Source organism: Orbicella faveolata, unplaced genomic scaffold, assembly GCF_042242905.1.
Source record: "Orbicella faveolata isolate gen_17 unplaced genomic scaffold, um_ofav_v1 contig_48, whole genome shotgun sequence".
Lineage (NCBI taxonomy): Eukaryota > Metazoa > Cnidaria > Anthozoa > Scleractinia > Merulinidae > Orbicella > Orbicella faveolata.
The window spans coordinates 15,785,896-15,812,500 of NW_028301578.1; the positions used below are offsets into that span (position 1 = coordinate 15,785,896).

The 26,605-nt window shown below is 38.2% G+C and overlaps 3 protein-coding genes across 8 annotated transcripts in view; 2 read left to right on the forward strand and 1 right to left on the reverse strand.

The window, feature by feature from the left end:
• Positions 1–30: 30 nt before the first annotated feature.
• LOC110065615 (uncharacterized) lies at positions 31–6,630 on the forward strand. The gene is made up of 2 exons (XM_020772769.2): positions 31–4,522; positions 4,877–6,630. The coding sequence occupies exons 1-2, from the start codon at positions 4,438–4,440 to the stop codon at positions 5,812–5,814; spliced, it is 1,023 nt and encodes a 340-aa protein (XP_020628428.1). The 5' UTR covers positions 31–4,437; the 3' UTR covers positions 5,815–6,630.
• A 3,282-nt stretch (positions 6,631–9,912) lies between these two features.
• On the reverse strand, positions 9,913–15,288 carry LOC110065590 (uncharacterized). 3 transcript variants are annotated; one of them, XM_089281159.1, is made up of 6 exons: positions 15,041–15,288; positions 14,091–14,198; positions 12,643–12,750; positions 12,366–12,470; positions 11,664–12,053; positions 9,913–11,184 (listed from the first exon to the last, which is right to left on the reverse strand). In XM_089281159.1, exons 2-6 carry the CDS (start codon positions 14,173–14,175, stop codon positions 10,811–10,813), a joined length of 1,062 nt encoding a protein of 353 aa, XP_089137285.1. In that variant the 5' UTR covers positions 14,176–14,198; positions 15,041–15,288; the 3' UTR covers positions 9,913–10,810. The 3 variants fall into 3 exon arrangements, with proteins under 3 accessions (XP_089137285.1, XP_020628393.1, XP_020628392.1); XM_020772734.2 differs by lacking the exon at positions 15,041–15,288 and having other exon boundaries at positions 14,091–14,992; XM_020772733.2 differs by lacking the exons at positions 14,091–14,198; positions 15,041–15,288 and having other exon boundaries at positions 12,643–12,944.
• A 22-nt stretch (positions 15,289–15,310) lies between these two features.
• Positions 15,311–26,605, forward strand: part of LOC110065593 (putative histone-lysine N-methyltransferase PRDM6) — an 11,984-nt gene continuing 689 nt past the window's right edge. The window contains exons 1-5 of one of the 4 annotated variants that reach the window (XM_089281158.1): positions 15,311–15,588; positions 19,872–20,220; positions 22,419–22,708; positions 23,827–24,076; positions 25,592–26,605. The exon at positions 25,592–26,605 is cut by the window's right edge and continues 689 nt beyond it. In XM_089281158.1, the coding sequence (XP_089137284.1) occupies positions 19,983–20,220; positions 22,419–22,708; positions 23,827–24,076; positions 25,592–26,193 (1,380 nt within the window). In that variant the 5' untranslated portion in view covers positions 15,311–15,588; positions 19,872–19,982 and the 3' untranslated portion in view covers positions 26,194–26,605. The other 3 variants (XM_089281157.1, XM_020772739.2, XM_020772738.2) reach the window with 3 other exon arrangements.

Consider the following 26,605-nt stretch of genomic DNA (forward strand, 5'->3'; position numbering starts at 1 on the left):
CAATTGTTTCATGTAGACTTCCATATTTACTTATTAAGCTTCGACGATTTTGGCGAGAATTCAACAATCTATCATAATTAAGAGTCATGGACAATTTCATTTCAGCTCCGCATTCAGAAACGGCCTTAGATCTTTTCTTCTTCCTCTTTTTTAAAACGAAATAGTCGCTGCGATAACTGTTGTTAAAACATAAAAAAAACTTCTCAATAACAAAGACTCCTCAGAGGTTTAACAGCACGCCAGCAGGCAGTCCTTTGAACACGAAAGTACCGTAAGATTGGTTATTAGCATGTAAAGTAGGTAGATATGTCTGTTATTTATCTGACACAGAGTTGCTATAGAATGATAACTAATTTGGTTCAACAGGAGGCCCTCTACAAAACATTTAATAATTAACTTTCGTCCTTTTTTATTCTCTTTATTATCACCTCGTGGCTTTGTTTATTTAAAGTTGAAAAAACACATTACATTTTGTTTCAATCGTTTGTTGTCGTTCCAATATCTGCATCGGGAAAAAGTGCGACTGCGGATTAGTCCATCTATCATGAACACAAACTCCCGTTTTTTCAGACAAAAAAGAAAAACTGGCTGACGGTCCAAAAAAACCTGGCTTTGTAAATGAGAAGCAAATGTGCAAGTTTTTCACGAACGGGTGAAAAAAAAGAAAAAAGAGTGAGCTTGTTTTCAATAACTACTGAGTCAGTTCAGCACGAAAACACACGCGGGATAAGAAACGTGTGTTGCGTGTTGTACTCAAGCTACAAAAAATAATCTTCAAATTAATGAGAATTTCAAATATTTCTCGTTCTCGTTGTCATTAAATTACACCGTGGCCAGATGATTTATAACCATTTTGTCTCGTTTTTAATTTGGCGAGTAAACACAATATTGGTATGTTAATACATGTTTGGCTGCAGTTTAAGTGTACGTATATTACAAAAGACGTGCCGTCAAAGTATGGGCTCATTGTCTTTTTCCACGCGCCTGTTTAAGGCAGACGTAGTTTTGTCTGGAGGTGACAGCTATTCGGCAATAGAAACGTTTTGTAATTACAACAGGTGTCTTTGATTGAAGGTACGAGTTAATATACGCACTCCATTTTTTATCGTCCGAACTAATTAGAATAATTTCAAGCCCAGTGAGAAATGTTTCTCTCTTTAAACCGACGGAGTTCACTCCTTGATATCGTTTCGCAAGAGAGCCTGTTTATGTTTGGAGGTCTGACACTCTGATCCCAGCTCGCAACTTTTATTACCGTCCTTTTTTTTCCTTGGAAGCTATGTCAGGTGGTGGATTTTACCTAATTGCTGGTCTTAATGTTCGCAACGTGTACTTAATTTCTTTGAATTAACGAGTACTGTAATTCGCGAAATTCGCGAATATTCGCGATTTCACTGAGTCAATATTAGGCTGCGATCAGGCGTTCTGTTTGCTCAGAGATCGCGTGATCGCGACATAACAGCACGTGGGCGTTTAAGGAATTAAAGAGGATATAGAGAAATTTATTCTATCATATATTTTGTTCAGGTCAAGGTGTTTCATCAGTATATACACAATTTAGACATACAATTTAAGCCAAGTTGTTCCGCCCGGATATCACAATATAAGGAGATTGCCTTATATTATATAATCAATATCACGTAATTCCCTTAAATCTACCGTAGCGATTATTTTAAACCCTACTTTTATCTGTTCAAACAATCTTCATTGCGATTAGAACTCTACCTAAGACTTTAAAACAGATTTATATACCTCTCACGCACAAAGCTCAGTTAAACCCAAGAACTACAGTGGCTAAACGTAGCCCAAAACCTACTTTGAGCTCATCCCATTTCCACAATCATGAGTATTTTATAAAGTAGCATTATAAAGTATTTCGTAGCATCTAGCTTTTTTCATTAGTGTTATTATTTTTATCATTCTGTGAAAATGCCGAAGATGAGTAATGGTCAAAATGACTTGAGCTAGTGCTAATTGGAGACGGGTTTAGCTTCTCGTCTGTAAGGAACACCCGGTTTAAAAACGAAAACAAAATTTGTACAAGACGACGCGTTACTTATAGATTTTAATACTCAGACAAAACCATGTCTGACTTAAACAAGCTTATGAAAAGAAATGAAGCGACATTTCTGACATGTCATTTGCATGCTGCGACAAACAAGAGGCGCCTACGAGAAATGAAATTAGCCCTTGTGCTAAAGTTTCGAAACTAAAGTTGGTATGCGTGAGTTATTTTCAATCTCCGGTTCAGTAGCTGACTTAGAACATGCACATGTGTAATATAAGTAAATGAATTTTTTTGTGTGTATACATGCGCAAAATGATTAGCTCATTAATTTTCCAACATCTACCTAAATGACGTCGTTAAAATGTTCCACGGCCCGATTCTTGTTTTGGAAAGCCATAATTAGCGTCAGTTCATTTCTTTCGAGGACAATTACAATTTGGAGAATAAGACAATTAGACGCTTGCTGTGCGAGTTAGAGAAACGGAAAAAAAAAAACTATGGCTGCTTTTCAGTTGGCAACCTGGTTAGGACACTTGCAGAAAGTCTACAAATGCGGACGTAGCTCTGAACAGGTTTTAGCGTCTGTCAAAAAATGAAAAAATTAAATCCCAGCATGAAATTGCTAAAAAAACGATGCCCAATAGAGACCTGGAGGATTCGGTCAACAGCGTCAACGCTGGACGTCTTATCAATTGGTTCCTTCGAGAAAATTTTTTAAAAATTAAATGCGGATGCACAAAGAAAAGCCGCAAAACTTTGTCGTTGATCTCAACAACTTGCCGGTAGCTAACAAGTTTTCCGCATAAGCTGTGCAAAACTGTCAATTTTTGGACCACTGAGAAAAGCAGTTTTAATTCACTGCCCAAGGGAGCTCTAAAATTAGATTTAACAAGTACAAGAGTTACAAAGGAAGGCGAGATCTATAACAGTTAGCGTGCCGTCAAAGAAAAAACTATGGCTGCTTTTCAGTTGGCAACCTGGTTAGGACACTTGCAGAAAGCCTACAAATGCGGACGTAGCTCTGAACAGGTTTTAGCGTCTGTCAAAAAATGAAAAAATTAAATCCCAGCATGAAATTGCTAAAAAAACGATGCCCAATAGAGACCTGGAGGATTCGCTCAACCGCGTCAACGCTGGACGTCTTATCAATTAGTTCCTTCGAGAAAATTTTTTAAAAATTAAATGCGGATGCACACAGAAAAGCCGCAAAACTTTGTCGTTGATCTCAACAACTTGCCGGTAGCTAACAAGTTTTCCGCATAAGCTGTGCAAAACTGTCAATTTTTGGACCACTGAGAAAAGCAGTTTTAATTCACTGCCCAAGGGAGCTCTAAAATTAGATTTAACAAGTACAAGAGTTACAAAGGAAGGCGAGATCTATAACAGTTAGCGTGCCGTGAAAGAAATTCACAGTGTGGGACAACAAGATAGAAATAATAAAAACAATAAAAGCTAGCGTACCTCAAAAGCAACGGAACAAAAAGAAACACACGTTTTCTATTGGTCTCTTTGAGAACCGTGGCTTAAGCGTTGTTTCGAAACACACATGATGGATGGCCAGAGACCATATCGACGACCATAAATTACGGATTTGTTTCTAGCACAGAGAAACTGATAAAGTTTGAATGTCTTAACTTTAAGTTTTTGTTTGTAACGTTTTGTTCGGGAGCGGAAGTTTGAACTGTTTTCTTACTAAAATGTCGGTTATTTACTCCTTGGGCAGTAAATTACGAGTGTACTTAGGCGACTAATATGATGTAGAAGTAGAAACCACAAAAGGCAAATGTCTTGACTTAATCATTTTTGATAACAAAAAAACAAAACATGTCGCCAGACAGCGAGTGGGTTCACTTTGTATAACCGGGCAGGAAAATAAAATTGCTTTAACACAATCGTTTACACTGAGTTTGCCGGTGTAAACTTATTTAATTTGGGTTTCGCACCCGACTCATACCTGTTTAGTGAGAATCCTTCAATTATTTCTTATTATGGCAATACAGGTGCAATCAACAATGGGTTTTGTTTCAAGTCCGGGCTTTCTATTGGCGAACAATGCACTTAACACTTGTTGTTTGGATTAGTTCAATCGACTCATCGCTGGATGTACTCCAGTTATTCAAAGAGGACACAATAAAAGAAGCGCGTGCGTTGAGTGTTAACAAGTCATTCGGCCAACACTGCACGTGTCACTCTCCAAACCATTTACTTCGCCTCACAATAAAACAGCGAAAGCACAATCACGCTCACGAAGAGTCACAGCATTTACAGCCAGCCAGCCGGTTACAACTAAACACATTGCAAGTTCGTTTTCTCTTCAGACTCATTTAGCCGGCCTGCAAGCAGAGTTCAACCCGGTCATCTCTCATAGCAGTAGCCGCCCGTAACGGTAAACGGGGTAAACAAGGCAAGTCAGAGAAATTTGCCCTAAAATGCCGAAGTCATTCCTGTTAAAGAGGCGATCCTTACCAGGTTCCATGAACACAAGCGTCAAGATCACCGACTCCCAAGAAAGAGGTTTGTTGAAAATCAAACTTTGTCTTATCATCAGTAGGAGAGCTTTTTCGATCACTTAGTATTGCTGTATTATCTGTCCGGATCGGCTAAGTATTTCACATTAGCGTTAAGCCATCCTTAAAGTTATAATTTCGCTTCTTCTTTGCTTATTTTCTTCTGAATCTTTAATTGGGTCAAACAAAATGATTCCTGAGTCGGTTTGTAAAATTGTGATGTCAGTGTGTAGATGGACACTAGATGAGCAAACGAATATTGCAACCGGCAAACCCTTGGATAAAACACGAAAAACTTTGAAAACAAAGAATTTTGTAACTCTTAGAAAATAACGCAATGGCTTTGTCTTGGTTTATGCAGAAGCGGATGAAAAGAGCACGGCGTTGAAAATCGTTCAAGATGACCCAGAATACAAACCGTTTCTACATGAGCCTGGGATTCACCCCTTGAACGCTACCCAATATCAAGAAAACAACTTGAATGCTGCCAGAGCTCTAGCCCTGAACGACCAGTTTATGGCCTTTGCAAGCAGCAATCAATTCTCCATTTTCAGTCCTTATTACCATCTAGGTGCACGGCCTGGTGCAATGGCTAGCAGCTTCCAAGACTTCAAGAACCGTGGAGATTTCAGTGATATGTACACCAGAAGAAATGGCGAACATTACAACTGGAGACAAGAAATAAGCGTTCCGCGTGCAGCATCTTATGATGTTTTAAAGGGTGAAATCTCGTTTGCAGCACCCCCAAAGCTTGTTATTCCCGGGGAGGTTAAACAGCCGTACCAATGCGATCAATGCGGTAAGATTTTTAAGACAAAATACACCTTGGCGATTCACCTTAAGATGCCCAATCATACATTTGCGCGGCCATTTGTATGTAATACATGCGGTAAAGGCTTTCGCTTGTCGTCTACACTATGCAGGCATAAGATAATCCACACGAAAGAAAAACCCTACAAATGCCATGTTTGCGAAAAAGCATTTAACCGCTCGTCGACTCTGAAAACGCATGTCCGCACTCACAGCGACGAGAAAGAATTCATTTGCGAGCGATGCGGGAAGGGTTTTCACCAGAAGGGTAATTTGCGAAATCATATTCTTATTCACACGGGCGAAAAACCATATAAGTGCACCCTGTGTCAAAAGGCTTTCAATAAATTGTCTAATTTGAAGTTTCATATGCACGTTCATACAGATAATTCTCCTTACAGGTGTAAATTTTGCAAGGTTTCTTTTTCTCGCAGATGCGATTTAAAAAGCCATATTCAAAACGCTCATTCTGAAAGTGAAGGGAAATGAATCAAGACGGAGAGTTCAAAACAAGTTCGATGTAGTGTGAATTCAGTTCAAAAGCGGTAAACTAGGCACAGACTGTAAATGCTCTATTAGAAAGCAAAAAATTGATAAATAATTACAAATCGCTTTGTAAAAATAATTTCTATTTACAAGGCTAAAAAAGGATAATGTTCAAAACACCGGACGTTTTCGACACTAGGTCATCATTAGGGTAAGTTAAAAATAACTAATTTTAAAAAACTAAACTTGTTTTTACTTACAAATCGCTTTGTGTTTGAAGTATTTCTCGTAAGAGTATAAGACCTAAAAAAAATACAAAGTTGCGCAGAATAACACCTAATTTTTATTTTTCTGTGGTGTTAAGTGGTAGTACTGAACGTGCGCAAACAACAGCAAAAAGAGAAGCCCTCTCTTTTCTTACATTTTGTGAAGTATAAATACATACATGCAGCTGATATAGTTAAGTTAGTATGTACATTTAATAATAAATTATTTGTTAAAATATTAAGAAAGCTATTAGATCCCAGAGTGGAAGGAAAATTCACCGTCTGTAATTCTAAGTTTCGTTATGGCAAAACATTCTTATATTCGCCTATGAATTTCATTAGTGTCGACGATGTAAAGAGGGAAAGAAAGTAGAAGGGTGAAATCGTTTCGAGTCGTAAAATATATGTTAATATATGTATATATATCCTTTGGTTGTAAATAATATGAAAATAAAACTGTGTAGAGAGATATACAAGTTAGTGCAGAGAAATGTACAATGTTTTAGGTATTTGTCGAAAACAGAAAATAAATAAACTCTACTAAATGCTGAAATGTTTGGTTATTATGCTTTGGCTAATGTGCTCTTGAATAACATTTTACTTCAGAGAAGTTCTTACATTCGGTTTGCTCCCGCTCACGTATAATGCCAAAAGAAACTTTCTTCTGGTTTTGCATGACTTTAAAAGAATAATTCTCATATCAGTTGTCGCTTGAAAGTAGTCAGGCATAATTTTAATCAATTTATTTCTCGTGTGCAGACGTTGCAAATAATACCGCGGTGTGCTGACTAACTCAATTCAGCTGGCCAGCTCGGCTTGAGAAAACAGCAACTAAAATAGTGCAAACTTAGTGAATAATCTTTGTACAATAGATGATTAATAGGGGCGTAAAAACTTACTCAAACGGACAAAATGCATTTTCAGAAAAAATTCAATAGCTTTTAATATCCTCAGTTTTAGTGCGAAAACGTAGCATTGACACAGGTTGGTAACGTCACAACTCTTTTGGGTTTGCCATTAACGAAGTTGTATCGTCCGCTTTGAATTACGATCCAACCGACCACAACCCCCTTTAAAGAAAAGTCGGAAATTTTTATCAACGCAGGCGTTTTTCTTAACATGTTAGGTTTGTTATAAAGAGTCTCTGTGGGAGACAACTGTGTTAACTTTTCCCTGATAAGCCAAACACGTAACATCAGTTAGCGACACCGAGTTATTATTTTATTTCTTTGACAAAAGGCGTCGCTGGATATTTCGCAATCTTCCTGGCGCCTTCATGTTGAAAAAGTGGAAACTTATAAATGTCAAATTATGACTGATAATTGAGTGGGGTTGTGATAAAACCTTTCTTATGAAAAAAGCTTTCAATTAGCAAGATGACAGCTAGTGGCGCGACAATATTCTTTTCCCTCAAATAACAACGAAAATAGAAACACTTTTTGGGACCGTTTATTTACATGACAGGTTGAATGTAACAAGCTAGATTAGAAGCTAGTACCGCTACTTTTCACTTATCAGACTCCCCTTCGATATAGACTGAATGTTTGTTTTCGATCACTCTGTATAGTCAAGGAGCATTCAATGAACGACAAAAGTAGAGGGTACAATGAATGTTGATTATGCGGTAATTTTACCCACACCTGACTATAGACAAAATTCGATTAGACACCGCACCCAATTCAAGTCAAGTTCTAACTCATTACACCTCCAAATACTCCTTGCTTTTTGAATTACTTCATTAAAATTTAAAGTTCATTGCATATTTTCTAAGCAAGTTTTTTTTCTTACTCAAAGATCGTTTAGGTAAAACTGCGGTAAATTTCTTAAGACCTAATTTTCTGTTAGAACTGCTTTTAGTATTGTTTTAAGAAGAATTCCGGGACATTATTCACGCAAACGGGTGCCAGGGGCCAGACGGCAATATTTTAAACGTCGCCATAATTTTCTTTTGGGTCTGCGCCAAATTAACTTTTAAGAACTTCTTCCTTTGCGCGTGATATATTTTTAATAGCTTTTGAAGTTTCGTGACTTGTTTCTTCCAAGGTGTTAATAAGTGTCTGGAACTTCAGCTGCCCGTTACATCAAAGTACTAAGTGAGATAAAGAGAACGCTATAGAACAGGTGACTCCTCAATGTTGTGGCTTACGTTTGACCGCGCACCTGAAAACGCGGACAAAACTGAGTTCACTCACTGGTATAAGCCGCCGAGCGGCAACGTACTTAAACTAACGCTTCTCAGTCGTGAGGACGCGATGTAGCCGGAGGCAATGGAAAGGTCACCCAAGGAGAATCTTGGGGTAATTAGTATTTCACTGTACGATGGTGAAAATAAAACCTGTAGGAAAAAAAATTATAAACATATCTGGTTTCCTATATTTGTGTAGCAGGCTAAGTTCAGTGTACTTTGGCTGATTTTTAAAACATTTGTCACGTTTTGTATCAGCTGAGGTCATTCTGTAGACGGCATCAGTCAAAGTCGTGAGAGATATTAATAAAACCAAAACAAAACTCTTCCTCAACCTTGAAATAAGCTCAAGGGAAACTACAGAACTCTCAAGTTCCACACATTAGGCCCAAGACACACCAAATCAAAACCAATATTACAAACTCACGAGCTAAAACAATTGTTTTGTATGCATTTATAGTTTTTTTTAAACAATTCACTTTTTACGTAAGTATTTTGCTATGAAAGTACCTCGACAATTAACTCTAAGGAGAACTTTACTACAAAAGTAGCTCTATCTGCTTTGAATGCCGCAAACGGAATCATATTGCCGCTTAAGTAGAGGAGGCCTAACGCCTAAAACGCTTCAAGAACTGTTCAGAGGTAACAGCGAAGCGTTCATCACTCATTAGGGAAATATCACTTTGAGAACTCCTGGGGGAGACTATTTTCTCCGTTGTATCGCGGAAACTTTTGTCTTCAGACCGCAACACCTGAGAATTCTTTATTCATATTCAGCGTGCGAATGCGTAACATGATATATTCTGTACCACGTGATCGACTTTTCAAGGTGTTTGCTTGCGAAATCCTTGGTGCCTGTTCTAGTCTCTTTCCTTTTTGCCCATCTGCCTTTGATCACTCAGTCCAATCCTTTTTTCAGGTGTTATTTATAGTTGCAGTGATATTTTTTGTTTGTTTTGTTGTTTTTTGGGGGGTTGGAAGGTAAGGGAACTGGCGTAGAACCTCGTTACACCGTTCAGGAGCTCAAAATCACAATAATAGCAATAAAATTCAAAATGATTCTTGGACATGGAAAAGAAAACAGAACCTAGATCACAACATCTCTTGACCAATCAACACATTTACATTTCACTGATATTTCTGTTTGTTAAACAGACCTTCTGTAGAGGATAAAAAAGTGTGTCTACTTAGCTTATAAAATAAAACGGGCAGATGAAACAAGCTATGTTATTACCAACTGCCAGAGGGTGGTTTCAAGCAATACACTTAGTGGGTTCCATTTATTTTTTTGCTAGTACCTCTCAGGGTACAAAGTCAGGTAAACATAAACATGAATTAATTGTCAAGAACTAAATTTGGCCCATTATTTGTGTCAGCTTACCACTCATTAAAGGTACCCCTTAGGAGAAAAATAAGCTGGGTCTACGCCAAAAAAAAAAAAAAAAAACCTGCTGTGGATTTCCGACAATCACCCCTATCACTTTCAAGTTATATGGGACTAAATCCGGGACCTCCGTTTATTTCGCCTCGGTTTCAAATCGATTAAAATCATTTTATGGGACTCATTTTTTTTAGATTTCCATGCAGGCTTATTGCTCAGTTACGATTGTGACAGGTTAATCAGCTCATTACTTGTCGACCACGCAAGCATCGCATGTACGTCGTTTTATTTATGGCATACAAACTCTTAAAGGAACTCAGTCACGGTATTTTGAGTTATTTTGGCCACATACAAAATTACCTTTAAATGGTAGGAAACCTGAAAATAACAGTTTAATAAGATAGAAAAACACCAAAGAGATAATGATAAACCATCAAGGAACAAGGATGGCTAAGGATAGAGAAGATTAACACGGATTACAAACGACGAATTTGAAAAATCGAGGCTAAACTTTTCAAAATGCGCAAACCGTGACTGAGCTCCTTTAAATACAAAATTTGAATTCTGGAATACAAGGACCAGCATTACCGATCCAGCATCCAATGATGAACAGTACCGGTGATTTTCGTCTCCGTGAGAATTTTTTCAAAGTAACATGACAAATCCCGTTTTGTGCATTAGTTGTGAGTGTTCGTTCTATTTTCTGATTAAAATGTAAACAGAACAGAGCCTTGTAAAGAATCTCAGTTGGTAGAAGATAGTTAATTATGAACATAGCGTTGTCGAGGATTTATTACCAATCAGGACTGCCAAAAAAACTTTAACAAATTTATGTTAGCGAAAAACTATATATGTTCTACGCCTGAAGGAGTTGGAACAAATGGGCAGATCTAATTTAAACATAGAGACTGCGCGAGAAAAAGATCTGATTAATGGTCTCAATTCTCCCTACAGAGTCCATCGAGTATCTTATATAAACACCAAGGCCTTTTTAAAAATATTTACCCTGCTGTCTCTTCTCTTCTCGACGCCCGGTTTATGATGCAGGATGATTCTTGACATTAGACACTATATCTCATCCACGCGAAACATTGAACGTCGGAATATTTATGTGTGAAGCTCTGTCGGCCTTTATAACTTGATTCTTACGTCAGATTTCCTTTTCTACTATCTCTTTGATTTCATAAAATTACCCAAATCAACAGGTCTTGTCAGTAATTTACGCCGTGGAATCTGGAATCTCTTGACAGTATTTTTACTGTATAAATCCATTATTTCCTCTGGTAAAAGTTCGCATTTAAAGATGCGAAATTCGTCCATGATACCTCTTAACGGTTTTTCTTTCTTTGAACTGCCTAGATTCGCACACTTCCACTGCGCTTGCGTGCCGTTATTTGGAAGTGGTACCGCTGACCGCTTTGGGATGGTTGCCAGTTTCAGCTCATTTGAGAGGACGCCGTTTATATAAAGACGAGCTCTTGAAGTAGACACTCTATAGGTCCCCACAATGTGGTACCACGTGTTACTGTGAATGGTAGAATCTGAAAACAAATGAGAAAAATTTGATGGTGAAGTCCACAGTTTTGGTCATTGTACTAAACTTACGTTTTTGACGCAAAGAAATGTCCCAGTAAAACCAGTGTGGATTCTATTATGCTAGATACTCTCAGGGTCTCTCCCAGGCTCTCTCAGCCGTTATTCGGCACTTAAGAATGAAAATATTAATAAATCTGGCAGTCACTAACCAAGCCTTTCTGCAGCCCAAATAATTAACTTAATTATGCAAGGGTTGACACTCAATTAGCGTCCACACTTCTCCTAGGCAACCTGGTCGAGGGCGGTGGACAACTAGCAAAGAAGTTCATTACAGTGGGATCTTGTGGTTATCTCGCCATCTACGTTTTTTCCCCTCAATGGAACGTTTCAAGGCGTAAAATATCACCCAACACCATCAATACAGACGTTTTTATCGCACGTTTAGGAAAAAAATGCACAAAGGTGTTAAACATAGATCACTCACTTGAAGAAACGTTGAACCTTGTACCACCCCCTGGGAGTTCTTCAAGCCACTGCACTTTACCACGATCAATAGCAAAATGATAATCTCCCATGTTGTAAAGTTCAGGCGTGCCACAAGTGAAGAACAGCTCGTGAGTTCCATTTATTTGTGACAAATTGAGCCACAGCGCTATGGTAATGGCGTCCGTGGGTCGATTGTGAAATTTTTCCACATCAAATGTTACGTTACCATCTTCACCCAGTTCCAGCCCCTTACCGAATTTACCGTAATCTACAATGCGCGCGCAACCATGCATAGTTCCAGAGTTCCCGTTGTGTGACTCGTCGTAAACAATATGATTATTGTAAACGTGCTCGAAGCTGAGATACGCTGACAAACAGCCTGCCTCTCCTAAAGAGTGGATAGCACAGAAAACTAAGTGAGTAAAGAAAAATGTTAGGGCACAGAAAAAGAGCTTACATGGAACCCAAGGCTGATTGTAAAATTGTCAAAAAAAACGGTTTGCAGTTATCTTTTGATGGGAACTTCTTTTGTGACTATTTTTTTCTTTTTTTCATAGAAAAATACAAAAAAGATGATATTTCAAGACGTGCTAGAAAAAAATAAGTGAGTTGTTACAAACCAATCGGAAACCCAATAACAAAACTTTAACGTAATCAAAAAATTAACAGAGGAGAAATACAACTGATAAGAATCCAATACCGGGACATGCCATGGTATTGCACGTTTGTATAATACTGCTGTTATCAATGTTTGTCTGCATTCCACCCCCGCATGTTAATGTGCACTTTGTCCACTCGGGATCTCCTGAAAATTAAGCAACATAGATATTAATGATGATGATGATGATGGCAAATAAACCAAGGTTGACCCCAGGAAACCTCGGTAAAATTTCAGCTCAGTTTCTCCACTTAGCTCTTCGTTACGTCAGTTGGTGTTATAAACTCTAACACAACAATTAATGTCACAAGTCGTTTACCTGGACAGCGGATTGTGTTACAGGCTCTTGTGACAGCTGTGTTGTTTACACACGTGACTTGTGTTCCACCACCACATGTCTTCGAGCACTCAGTCCAACAGGTTTTACCTGAAATCCAAAACAGGGATGTCATCTGTGACTTCCCAGTTTCACAATTGAGTAGCTTAGATCTTGGCCTACCTTGCACTTTTACTACTTGTTTATCATACAACATTTTGAAAAAAATGCCGTTGGGTTCTAGGACAATAGCTGGTTTTCACATGAAGTCACTAAAATTCGAAGTACAAAACTATTGATCTTCCTGAGATTTTACTTCAATGATGTATAAGTGCAGCTGAAAACTAATATTCATACAAATTTTCTCTCCGAATGGGTTCTTGGTTTTGTGATACACTACGCTTGAATTTCTAAGCTTTTACATGACGCGGCATTTACGTGACGGCCTAGAGAGCTGTCATGATGGTTAAAAAAGTGACTTATTTCGGGGAACTTGGCTATCTGAACAGTTCATGTCTTAGAGAAAGTATGATTTTAATGTTTTAGAGTTCCTCGAGGGATAAATTCACGCTTTTGTGGCAAAACTCAGTGACAGATGTTTCTGTTGGTTTCCGGCCGCCATGTTGGTGCCCATACGGATGGGCACCAGCATGGCGTCTCCATACAAATCTCTATAAATTTGGGTAAAAAATTTCTCCGCATATCTCGCATAAGAAAAATTGCTGTGACCAGAATTTTGGCGAGAGTCTTTGCATATTTACCTTCTTTCATTTCCCAGATTCTGGACTTTATCTATTGACCGGTTTTGATTTTGATTTTGATCTAATTGAATTGCGTGACACTGAAAACCAGCAATTAGTCCCCTCGCATAGATCACGCCCCAAACGGGGCGTGGTATAATGGGGGTGTATGGAGCCCTCCTTATATTCCAACGTATCAAAATTCACTTCATGTTGATATATACCCACAGCTTGCTCTAAAAGATGACATAAACTTAAATGCGTATTACTACCAGGAGCATTTATTCGATGAATTTACTTATCATTAGAAGAAACAAAGTCAAGATATATTTACATAAATCAAGCAATTTGGGGTATTGCTCCTTCTCTTGGACTGGGCCCTACCTGTGCATTACAAATTTCAGTATTTTACCGTTTTATTTTCCTCGCCGCGTTGTTTGAAACCGAATAACACTAATCCGGGGTCAAATGTGATCGAGGTTTTGATTTTTCTTGTCAGTATAGAAGAGCTTTTCATTGCCAATTCTGCATATATCAGTCGCCATCAAAACTGAAGGAGAGGAATATAAGCAGAAAGCCTTACTGCAAAAATTTAAAAATGCAATCAGTTCATTCTAGTTCTGAATTGCTTAATAGATGATTGAAAAATCGGACCCTGGATGGTAAAGAATAAATGACGTGATTAACAATTGTGTCTGTGACGTCACTTACCAGTTGATACTGTAGAGTTTTCAGCTGTGCAGCATATCATGACCACAAATAGAAACGTTAAAGCGATCATGGCTACGGACTTCATAAAAAAAAACAATCTGCAAGAAACTATAACAAGGGTGCAATAATAGTCTTAAACCACAGCCACGCCCTGCATGCAACTAACACCTAAGTCACTTAAAACAAATCATCCATTGTTTCCTAGCAACGGCGAAAAACAAAGGAAGATTTCCATATAACTTGGAAATATCATACAGTACAGTCAAATACACGCAGTTCATTTAAATTGTTCTTGAATTTGACAAGAATCGAGGTGGCTTGTTTAAACGATTGTGGCTTAAAACTGCTAAGCCAGTACTGGTGAGGGTGGAGTCTGTTTTGTCAAACGGATAACCTAGTTGTGGTTAGGCTGGAAGCAGAGAGATTACAGCTCAATTCTCCACTCAAAGAACGCACAAATGTTGGTGATGATGATGATAATAATGATGATGACGATGATGATGATGATGACGACACGGGCTTTTCTCTGGCTTGTCGTCTATAGCAAGCGACAAAGTAGGAGTATGACCACTCCCACGGGAGGTCCTACATTTTGCCTTTTTACCGGTAAACATTTCTACTTCAGGTTAGAGAGGCGCATTAGTGTCTTGTCCAAGAACACAAAACGTAAGATGAATGCAACTTACGATCACAGTCATAATCATTTCTAGGTCTGACTGAACTCACGAACTCAGTGGTACCCTGACTGCATACCCACTGATCCATCACGATTCCCCCCAACAGCTCTGTTGTCTGGTAACGTAATTTGCAATTCGTCACTAAGTGATTTTCGTTAAAAATCTGGCGTTATAACCTCGGAAATTGATTAGGTTTTAAGTTGAACTGTGTCATGATTATTATTAGAAACCTAATTCAAACAGTTTTATAATCAAAAACGACCTCTCACTTACCAATCTAATTGCAGAAGTACATGACAATTGTATCTCAATTCGGGTTTCCTTGAATCTTTGAAACTAACACTTCAGATCGATGTAGCATAACCAAAACTTCAATTTAGTGAAGTTTTTGCATTTGACTTAAGGCTCTTTCAAAACAAAGATTTGAAGAAGTGAAATACCCGTCACACCCGCTAACAACCCGCTAAAGAGCGGGTTGATCTGTCATAAAACCATCCACTGAAACCACAAGCTTAACTGCCTTGGTGTTATAATTTGTGAAAACGGGTTAACTTAAACTTAAGTTCGTTAAAACTCAGTTTTATATATATTAAATCGTGCTAAATAGTACAGTAATGGCACAAACGCTAAGAAAGCATTATGTTCGCGAACAATCAGTTGACGGTTTGCAATTGAAACACAGTTTTGCTGTAGTTAAATGGACTGATGGTCGGCAATGAAAGCTACTTTAGGGAGATGGGGGCTTTTTTATCCTTTTGGAGATTGTGGATTTGGGAAGTTTAATGGCTGGACGCTGGGCGAGTTATAAGGCAGTTTTAAAGGTATGTTTACTTTTTAAAGTATCTCTTTTTGGTGTATGTTGCAGTCTAAGGAAATAGCATCAAGCTATGATTGTTTATCCTGTGTTATAAAGATTCGAACCAAAAATATTATGCGATGTGTGTAGAGCGGTGCTGTTTGATTTACAAGTGTTTTTTTGAACAATATTATTACTTAATATCTTCTTTGAGCAAGGACTTACAAATAAAAATGAGTTTGAACAATTCCCGACCATGAATTTTACTAACAAGTAAACCACTTTTTTCCAAAAGTCACTTCGGTTGATATTGATACTCCTTCCACCCTGTCGTCTTACATCTTGATGCTATTAAACAGTTCATCTCATTCAACTCGTTCGTTTTTTTTTTCCGAAATCAGTTAAAACTGCCATTTATTATAATTTTCTATAAGTTGGGTTAAAAAAAAACTTTAAGTTACTGACATCTTCGAATTCCCTAAGGGGGGAAAAGTCTTCCTGTTATTCTCATCACCTGCGCATTTGAATTTGTTATAAAAATACGAAGAGAAGATACAAATTGATCACTGTTCCTGCTAACTAACTCACCGTGAAACTGGCGTCACTCTCCGCTTCACTTGGAAGAATTCTTTCTCTTCCCGTTTGCTCTTCCAACATCCACTGGGCATCCATAATACGATAAACGAACACTATGCAAGAAGCACTTCTCGAGTTCTTTATTCTCACTTATCGGATGTTTGGCTGAAAGTTTATTGATATTATAACGAGATTTGATAAGAAGCTGATCACTCTCTTCTCTCGGCTTTCGTGATAAAAATACAGCTTTAGTCGATTGAATTCCAGACCACACTGCTAGAGCGCTTAAATAATCCAAAGGTATTAGTAGCCATTAGAAATCGTACATATTTAACGGTACTATTCGGAAATGATTTAGCTTATTATAAGTAATTGCCTTTTTTGACAAATGCCCCGGTATCAAGTCGAATTGCACGGTGTTTGTGTAAAGACGAGATGAACTACAAAAAGTGCTTAGGCCTTAGCTTCAAGAGTACACTCGCAAAATCAAATAGCCTCTCTCTTTACTTATTTTCCCTTATGCGAGTCTTTGCAAGTGTGACGCATAACCGCACATGCGCATTGTTCATCTTGATCTGTTGCCTTGTTCGTAAGCTGTTTCTGTTTGGTGTGAATTCCTCGAAGTTCTTTTTATTGTTTGGAAGATACTTATCAATTAAATTTGTAACTAAGATATTGATAAGAGCTGGTTTTCATGTAACACTTAAGGGTATAGCAACACTATTTAACAACCAAAATTAAATTTCAATTTGAAATAACGAAGCGAAAGATGGTACGGAAAAATGTTCGAAAAACAAACAGAAGAATACCAAAAAAAGCTTAAATGGACATGATTTTAGTTACATAGCTTTCATGACTCGAACAAGTAGATATCCAAACACCAGGAATTCTTTGTTTATCTTTGAACCGCCTTTTTTTTTTCAAAGCACGATCGAATCTTAATCGAAAAGCGCGCGAAACAAGAACTTTGAACGTTTTGTTTTTGCCAAATCATCCCCAGATAGAAATTCCGTGAGGTGAAAGTATGGTTAATATGAGATAAATTGCCACTTTATTTTTACATTTTTCGAATTTGATTTTTATTAACTTAGGAACCCCGCAGAGGCTACCTTGGCCCTAATAGCCGAGTCCAAATAAAGGTCAATAACATTTAGCCATGTGGAACACTTCTTTCTAATTGATTTTTCACAACGGGGAATTGTTATCTTTGGCAAAGCTCAATGATTTGAAAGCAATGTTAAAGAAACTGTGAGGCATGAAGAAAAGAAGCTAATGAATGCGTTTACATATGTAAAGAGCACTGATTTCCATATGACAGAAGAGAACAAAAAGTTTATCGAGCCACATTGTTAAATGCGAGATAAATCCAGCGCTAAATATTCTTTTTGACTTTTATCACTATTTCATAGCTTTCCATAAACTGTTTCCTATGTTTAGATTGGAAAGATCTCAATTACAGACAGCTAACAAGCGAGACAACCCTTATGAAAAATTAAACAAGGCTTTGTCAACCTGCCTAAAAGGTTTTCGCACTTTTTCGAATACACAATAGCTTCCAAAATCAACCCGCAATAATACTTTTCCCAAATGTTCGCGAATTCAAATTTTATCGCAGTCTTCATCGTTATTTCCCACTCAGGATTTCCTAAGAACGTAACTGTCAAATAATGTATTGCTTTTTGCCTCGAAAATAAATGTTTGTTTTGCATGTTTCTTAGACAAATAAACGAACAAAACCTATCGGATAAGGCCTTGCTAAATAATACACTTATCCTTTTCAGGCTTGTAGCTCGGATGTTGTTTCCAATCTCTTCAGCTTCGGGGAAATTTTTTTTTTTCCAAAATGCGTCTCTCGAGAAAAAATGAGTCTTTTTTCCCTTATTGGAAGTTTTGTTTTGCTGCTGCAATTGAGCGTTTTTACAGTTTTCACACAGTTCCGGAATCGATTAAAGTTTGTTCTCGAAACAATCTAGCTCACTAGATCTTAGTCAGAATGCGCGGTAATTTTTCACTGCCATAAAATGCCAGGGCTATAAATAATAAAAAGCTACTTGACAGGTCATGCATATTTAAACATTTTCTCTTGCAAACAATTGAAGCTATTTTCAAAACACAAAATTAATTATTGAAATTTCATATTGATTGAATCTGTTGTCACTTAACCCAGGCATGCAATTAATTATTTACAAGTCAGCCTTTCACAAGTTTCCCTCTCGCTTATTCTCACGCCAGGTAGTGTTACAACGAAATACATATTGGAATTTACAACACTGTCAGTTGATCGAGAAGATCTGTGGGAGATTCTTAAATTCCACAACTAGTTACCTTCAGAGTCAGATTTCGGTTGCCTAAGAGCACTTGAGTTCGTGTAAGAATCACGAAAGCGTTCCTAGCTGTCGAGTCCATTTCAGGCATTCGTACGGCGAACCATTTCACAACCATTTCTTACAAGTCCAAGATTGACACGTGCTCGTCAAATCAAGGAATCACACGTGTTTTTAAACCTTGTTCCTGTTGGCTGTTTTGAAAGCTTGTTGGAGATTTACTTGTAAAGATGGATTTGGGATATTCATTGTGTGATCTCGCTGCAAAGGGACTCTACTTGGTGTCTTCTTGAGGTGAGAGCTATTGCGGAGAAATTATTTACGCAGTATTACTGTGGATATTTCTTTCGTTATTTCAGTAGACAGTAGACATGCTAAGGAATCAGAATTGTACTGAGATGCGGGACTTAAGCACAGAGACTCGTAGTACAGACGTAATTAGATATTGACCATAACGCTTCCACTGCACTTGTTTCTACAGATGCCCAGGAATTCTGTGATTTAACGAGAAGTCCAAAGAAAGTAAAACAAAATTTTAATCAAAGCATAACTTTAAAAGCTATAATCATGAAGTAGAATATGTGGAATATTTGCTGATTTTATCAAAGATCACGCCGGTAGGACCGTCTCGCTTGTATTATTTATCATAGTCGCGAAAAGATAACCGCTACAACTTCGGTGCTTCTAGCTACCTACTAATAACACGCCTTAAAAAATTCGAAGTTAGCAGACAAGCTCACCTGCCGTGTAACATGGTTTACATTTACTTGAAAATAGGTTTTACTTCGCACCGATTGGGTCAAAATGTTGCCTTCAGAAGTCGCTGTTAGATAGAGTTTAAGATATATATTTCCTTTCACCGAAAATCGGGAAAGTGCCTATTAAGTTTTGTGTTTGCGTGTTTAATTACCCGTGACAAGTTGTGTCGCTCACTCAAACAAAACGTTTTGACAACTTCATCGTAGCTGCCCATCAACTCTCACCAAGAGAAAAAGTGAGGCACAAATATAATGCGCTTTTAAATAAAATACAAGCAAAAGTATTTACGACTATTTGTTTCTCCCGTTTAATGTGGAATCAAATAAGTCCGACCTCTATTGATTTCCACTCGTCAGCCGTTCACCCTGGATAGGCACGTGCCACCAAAATCCCGTCTAAAATAATACTAAGCCTACCTGCGCTAGCAAAGAAAAGATGCCTGTTTTACCGCCAAGAAGTTATTTAGCCTTCATCAATTTTTCAAAACGTGGAGCAGGTGCCGGTGTACGCTTCATTTGACAGCACATGAATAATTTCCTTTCCAACTTATGTCATTTGTATAAAGCCAAGAATGAAGGCACCTGGCTGGATTCAGAGCGGATAGAGCGTTGTGCAATGATTTATTGATACGCTGTTTCATTTTTCATAGGTTTCTGCTTGTTAAACTTCCTTGAATAACGTGAAACCTAGAGAGAGACTTTCATCACGGCAGCAATATCTTGGTCTTCTCGCGCCGAAGATTGAAATTGGGAAATTAGACATGGCAGCATTCGCCGGCTTGGACAGAGCGAGACCGCAAGGGGGAAGTACTTCTCCCGCTCAAATTCAAAACTCCTCCACTCCTGCCTCCTCGCAACGAAATAAGCTTACCGCCGAAGATTTGTTCAACTATTTGTATGGCTATACTCCCATTCGTCTTGTGGACCCAGTACAGCTGCAGCAACGGCGGAGGCAAGCGACGCAACTGGAAAATGGGACGAGTAATAAAGCTATTTCATGTGAGTACTTAAGTTTTTAAACCTTTTCACGGGTAGATGGGTTTTAGATGCCTTCATTGTGATTCTACTATCACAGCTACCGCTCTATAGAGTAAAAACCAACATCAGTTCGAAATAGTAATTAAAAATTGGCAGATATTAATATGCCTGCAATAAATCTACTAGGGTTGGCTTTTAGAGTCGTAATTTACGCTTTCGATAAACTATTATTGACTTCCCTCAGTGCTGAGCATTCAAATATGTAGATATAGTTGTGTCGCGGTCTGTCATGTGATATTGACAATCTCGCTTGAAGACAGAAAATGTCACTCTCATTCCGAGATGAAAGATTTCTGAGAAAGCGTATAAACAGCGAGAGACAAAATAAACACTGTCCAGTCGCTTTTAAAACTTCTGTGTTTTCAATCTTGAATATTCCCTCCCTCGAATAAACATCAACTAAATGTTATAAAACACAGTTAAATGAACACTGTGGAAAACGTCTCAATTTGATCTTCTACAAAATATTTGCTAGAAGAGAAATAATCTGTAGAGTAAATCAGTCAGTTTCGTCTTTTAAAAAAATTAGACGTGATGAAATCGAACATGGCACATGGTGATTTCCACGTGTTGTGTTCATGGAAGCCGCTTGAGCATGTAACTGTTGTTGACTGAATATCAGTTGTACTTTGCAATCTTGATCGGTTATGAATTGAAATAATTAGTTTAATACAACTTGCACTGAAAGAAAAAGGATATATTGTTATTGCGTATTTCTAATCGAACGCGAGCTGTGATTGGCCATTTTGTAGTCCGTACTCTGTAAGTAAATTGTTTTTATGCGTTCTGGTGGCCTGTTTTGCATTTCTCTGTTATTTATATCAAGAATGCAATTTAAAGATTTGATTGTTATGCACAAAAAGATGAACTGCATTTGAAATTAAAGACTGGAATTTGGCAAGAAGTTCGAAAGCAACTGCATTGTTAAAATTTGATAGAAAATTGTTCAAAATTTTAATCTATTATTTATTCTTTACAAGCCTCAATATAAAGGGTTTTGTTTTCGTTGATGTATTCACTTCAGCGATAAATGAAAAGGAAATATGGTACTCAAAAACTAGAAGAATTTAAGGGAAAAGAAAATATAAAAAATTCAATGTTGAACAATCCCACGGCTCTACATTGTCAAGATTTTGTTTCAAAGCGTTCGGGAGGAGCTCGAGCATGACACTGGTTTATATTCTGAATGCATTGTTTTCAGTCAATTATAAAGAAAAATAACCAGTCACGATCCGTCAGAGTGGTCTAAATATAGAACACCAAGCACGAGCTTTGAATAGAAGTCTCGTGTTGGGACAAACAACCAGTTGATTACAAACTCAGCTTCCAGCAAGACTATCAACATTAAGGTCGATACATCTGAGGGGACACTGAGTTGTCGCAGTCATGCACAAGCAACAAAATAGACCATTTCCGAGTTGCCTTTTGCCTCTGTGTCACTGAAAACGAGCCTTCGTGCGAAACCATTCATATGAAAATTTGTTCCGCCTACATGTTTATTTCCATGCAAATCAAACTCATTTTTTTTTGCACGTAGTCTCGTTTTCAAATAGAGGCCCAAGGTAATTCGGACATGGCCTATTTGCACAAAGGGACATGAAGCATAGAGATTCGTTTTCACGAGCTGAATCCTATCAACACCCACGAGAGAAATTTTCACCGGCTTGCACATCGTGGCTGCAAGTCGCCTAGTGTGAACAGCACGTAATTTTGTCAATGATCCACGCATGCTGCTTTCACATGTCCCTGTGTGCGGACCCGTGTACCGACTTTAAAGTTGATGCCTGCCAAGGTTTGAAACGAAAAATGAAATGGAAAATACATAACTATCGAATAATTGGCCTACATTTGAAAGCAGCGCAGAGACTACGCTAAGGTCCTATTTTTTCATAGTTTGTCGAGTAAGAACATGAAAATGCGAGAGAAAAACATGAAGGCCTCTCAGTCCAGAATTCCGGGGTGAACGTAATCATTTTCCCCCCTTCGTTGCTTCTTTTTCCTGGTTAAGTGAAAAGAGGAACACGGTTCGTAGTCTAAAAAACATAAGTACGTACAGCGGGTCAATTTGATTTTTCTACATTCAACTTCTGCGCCAGCACAGCAAGTGGTGTAATAAAATAAAGAATATACTTCTGATGAATAGTACGTAACTTTTACAGGGTGTGACATTTGCAACGAGAAACATGATGGAGAATGTCCAATGCACGGACCTTTGCATTCACTCAGAAAACTCGTCAGCGCTGGGCAGTCCCATAGTCCATTAGAGAATGGTTCTATTCTTAAATTCCCGGACGAGGTCTGCTTGTGTACATCCAGCATTCCTTGCGTCGGTTACGGCGTTTGCGCCAGGAAGAGGATACCGGCGGGAACCTGGATCGGGCCTTACGAGGGAAAACTGGTACGACCAGAAGACATCAAAATTGAAACAGAGACAGAATATATGTGGGAGGTAAGAACATATCACAAATATATCAATATTCGTTTGGAAGTTTGTAGTACAAACCTGATGAAATGAAACAATAAGTTTAGTTTGTTGATACATACATACATACATACATACATACATACATACATACATACATACATACATACATACATACATACATACATACATACATACATACATACATACATACATACATACATACATACATACATACATACATACATACATACATACTTTATTTGCAACTCCCCAAAGGGGCTTTTCAGTTACAAAAGAAATAAAAAAGATAAAAATACGTCAATTAAAATGAATAAACAAACTGGGAAAGGAGTCTAAAATTAATTACAGTATTAAAGATTTAAAAATTTACAAAGTTTAAAATTGAATATTAAGAATTTACATTATTAACATTTAAAATATGTTTGGTCAAGTGTCCCTTAAAAGCTTTCACAGAAGGTAAACTTTTCAAATCATCACTCAGCTCATTCCAGATGTTTGCTCTGCGATATGCAAATGATCTTTGTCCGGTAGCCAGTCGGCAACGTGGAATGTTAAAGTCATTACTCTGTCTGGTGTTTCTTGTAGCGATTTGAGATCGGAAAACGAATTTATCAATCAAGTAGTCTGGAACAAGATTATGAATACATTTGAAAGTCATCACAGCGTCATTTATGTAGAGTCTATCGCTGACCTGCAGCCAATTCAAGGATTTGATGCCTTGTGAGATATGGTCGTACTTTCGCAGTCCCAATACAATACGTGCAGCAAAATTTTGCACCAACTGTAATTTCTCGATGATAGACTTGCTTGTGTTCGACCAGACTGAGAACAGTAAAACAGCTTACTGAAGATAAAAGAATCCATAAGTAGAAGCAATGTCTTCTTATCCAATAAATGCTTTATCTTGTTTATTTCTATCAGTTTGTGCATGCAGTTAGAAGCTGTTTTTGTAACGTGATCGCTGTAAGTTAAAGATGTCAAAGTTGATGCCAATTTTATCAGTAGTCACTTCATGAGGATTAAGATAACTCGTCAAGTAGAATATAAAATGCCAAATTGTCGGAATTAACGTGTAAAAATGCATGTTATAATTAATTAAGCAAGTAAATCAATGACTGTAGGTCTTCCATGATGGTCAAGTCAGCCATTATCTTGATGGCAGAGATGAAGCTAATTCCAGCTGGATGCGGTTTGTTCGTTGCGCAAGGCACAAGAAAGAACAAAACATGGTCGTGTTTCAATATCATGGCTGCGTTTATTACAGGACCATCCGGGAAATTCTTCCTGGTCAGGAGTTGCTTGTGTGGTACGATACCAGGTATTCACAATTCATGGGGGTACCTGTTGCGCTAAGCGACTCGGGGAGTAGAGGTAAGTGTGCTTGTGTTATATGGCATTTTAATACAGGTAAACCACCCAACCATCCCCCTTGATTCCTCTGTGCTGTTGTGATGCCGCGAATGCTTTGTGCCGCGCAATGATTAAAAGTTCTCGTCATCATTAACCTCGTAAAGTATATGTGAAATAATTCATATTTGAACTGCGGTTGTAGATGAAAGTAAAGAATAATCATCGCAGTAAATTTTCCAATTTAAGCAATTGGAAAGAAGAAGCCTGAAAAAAATCAGAGCTTTAACGGGATTCGAACCCGTGACCTCCGCGATACCGGTGCGATGCTCTATCAACTGAGCTATGAAGCCACACATTGGGAGCGCGGTCAATTAATTGAGTTCATATCTTCCCGTGAGCAGTGAAATGTTGTGAAGTATATATGAAATAATTCATATTTGAACTGCGGTTGTAGATGAAAGTGAAGAATGATTACAGTAAACACCCGCATATAAGAACACATGGATTAAGAACATCAGGCTGAAATTTGGCAAATAAAGCACCACTTTTATAAGAACAATATCAGCCTGGAAAAAAAAAAAATGTTCTTATAAAATGGGAAGGGTGTCAGATTTGCAGATGTACAGTGGACCTCTACTTTAGGCATTTCAAGGGTGGGGCAGCATATGGATCTGCCACAGAACTATACATACACCCTTCTTGTTACTGTTTTGTTACATTACTGATTACAGTACACCTATTTGAACATTAGGTTTTTAATTATTGTTCCATCAATTTATGTAATTGTCCAAAAACATGATTAAAATTTCTAGCAACATTTTTTATGCTGTACAGCACTGAATTTAAAAAAATTTAAGAACATTTAAGAACATCCTGAGGCTGATTTTTCACGAAGCATCCGATAAATAAGAACACAATCAGTCTGACCTCTGAAATTGTGTGTTCTTATATGCGGGTGTTTACTGTATCGCAGTAAATTTTCCAATTTAAGCAATTGGAAAGTAGAAGCCTGAAAAAAAATCAGGGCTTCTACGGGATTCGTACCCGTGACCTCCGCGATACCGGTGCGTATTATTTCATATATACTTCACATCATTTCACTCCTCACGGGAAGATATGAACTCAATTAATTGACCTCGCTCCCAATGTGTGGCTTCATAGCTCAGTTGGTAGAGCATCGCACCGGTATCGCGGAGGTCACGGGTTCGAATCCCGTTGAAGCCCTGAACTTTTTTCAGGCTTCTTCTTTCCAATTGCTTAAATTAGAAAATTTACTGCGATGATCATTCTTCACTTTTAACCTCTTAAGAAAGAAATCAATTCATTACAACAAATTCTAGTCAGACGCGTGTAACCCCTTTGTAATTGAGCTCATTACAACGACAACAACAACAACCATTTTATTTTGCATAACAAGTATTGAGGAAACGAAATTTTTACAAGAGACAGGCATAAGTTACAGATTGGGCCAAACGTAGATATCTGAATCTAGGTATACACACAGCACAACATGGAAACTTTGCTGTTTTCCAACAGGTGTACACCCCCCTCGTGATCTTGTGGCTCAAGAAAGATCACGCACAAGAGCCGATAAAAACGAGACGGTTGACCCAGCGGCTAGGCGAAATCTTACAGAACATGCGCCAGCTCAAAGGGGCCGACCTCCTTTGAGGAGGACTGAGTCGACTGAAACAAGTAAATCTGAACAGGACCATGTGATGTTGACAGAAGATAGAAGAACGACCTCGTACCGAGGACGAGGCTACGGGTACAAACAACAAACACGAGCAGCGACGCGCTTTGATCCAGTTGATGATTTTACTTGGAGGTGCAACCAGTGCTTTAAAGCGTTTACAAACCGCGAACAACTTGAGGTACATCATTGTAATGGAATAACCGGCGGAAAGAACTTGACTTGCTCTCACTGTAGCCAATCATTCTCACATCCAGTGGAGTACCGCACACACATGGAAACACACGTTAACGAAAGACCTTTTAGATGTGGATACTGCGCAAGCGCGTTCGCGAGCGCCGCTTTGCTCAACCAACACGTGCGAGTGCATATGACTGAAGGGAGTCTGGGTCCGATCAAGCCGGCGCCCAGACACGATAGGGCGAGTCAAGAGTTTCATTTTTGAAAAACTTGTTAAAAGTCGCAGTGAACATTCCTTCATTTGCATACGGGTGTATCCTGATTGGACGTCCTCAACACGAGGGATTGTTTAACCTTTTTGTTAACCTTTTGAATTCGAAGAGGTCTTTTCATAGTCTAATTGAGAATTACTATTCGAATCGAAAGCAGCCAATTTAGTATGGAACGGAGCAACTTCGATAAAACTGTTAATTGATGCCAAGAATTCTATTCGATCTATCCATATTTGTTCTTGCTCTTTGCGGGAGTACGATGGCACACAAAGTTAAGTTAATATCCGTCTTGAGCAAATCTGAAAAACTCGTGAAGTATGACTTAGTTTAGAAATGGTTGTCGTAGAAGAGCAATCCAGTTCCTGTGGCTGCAAAAATCATAACTAACCTTGGTGAATTACAATG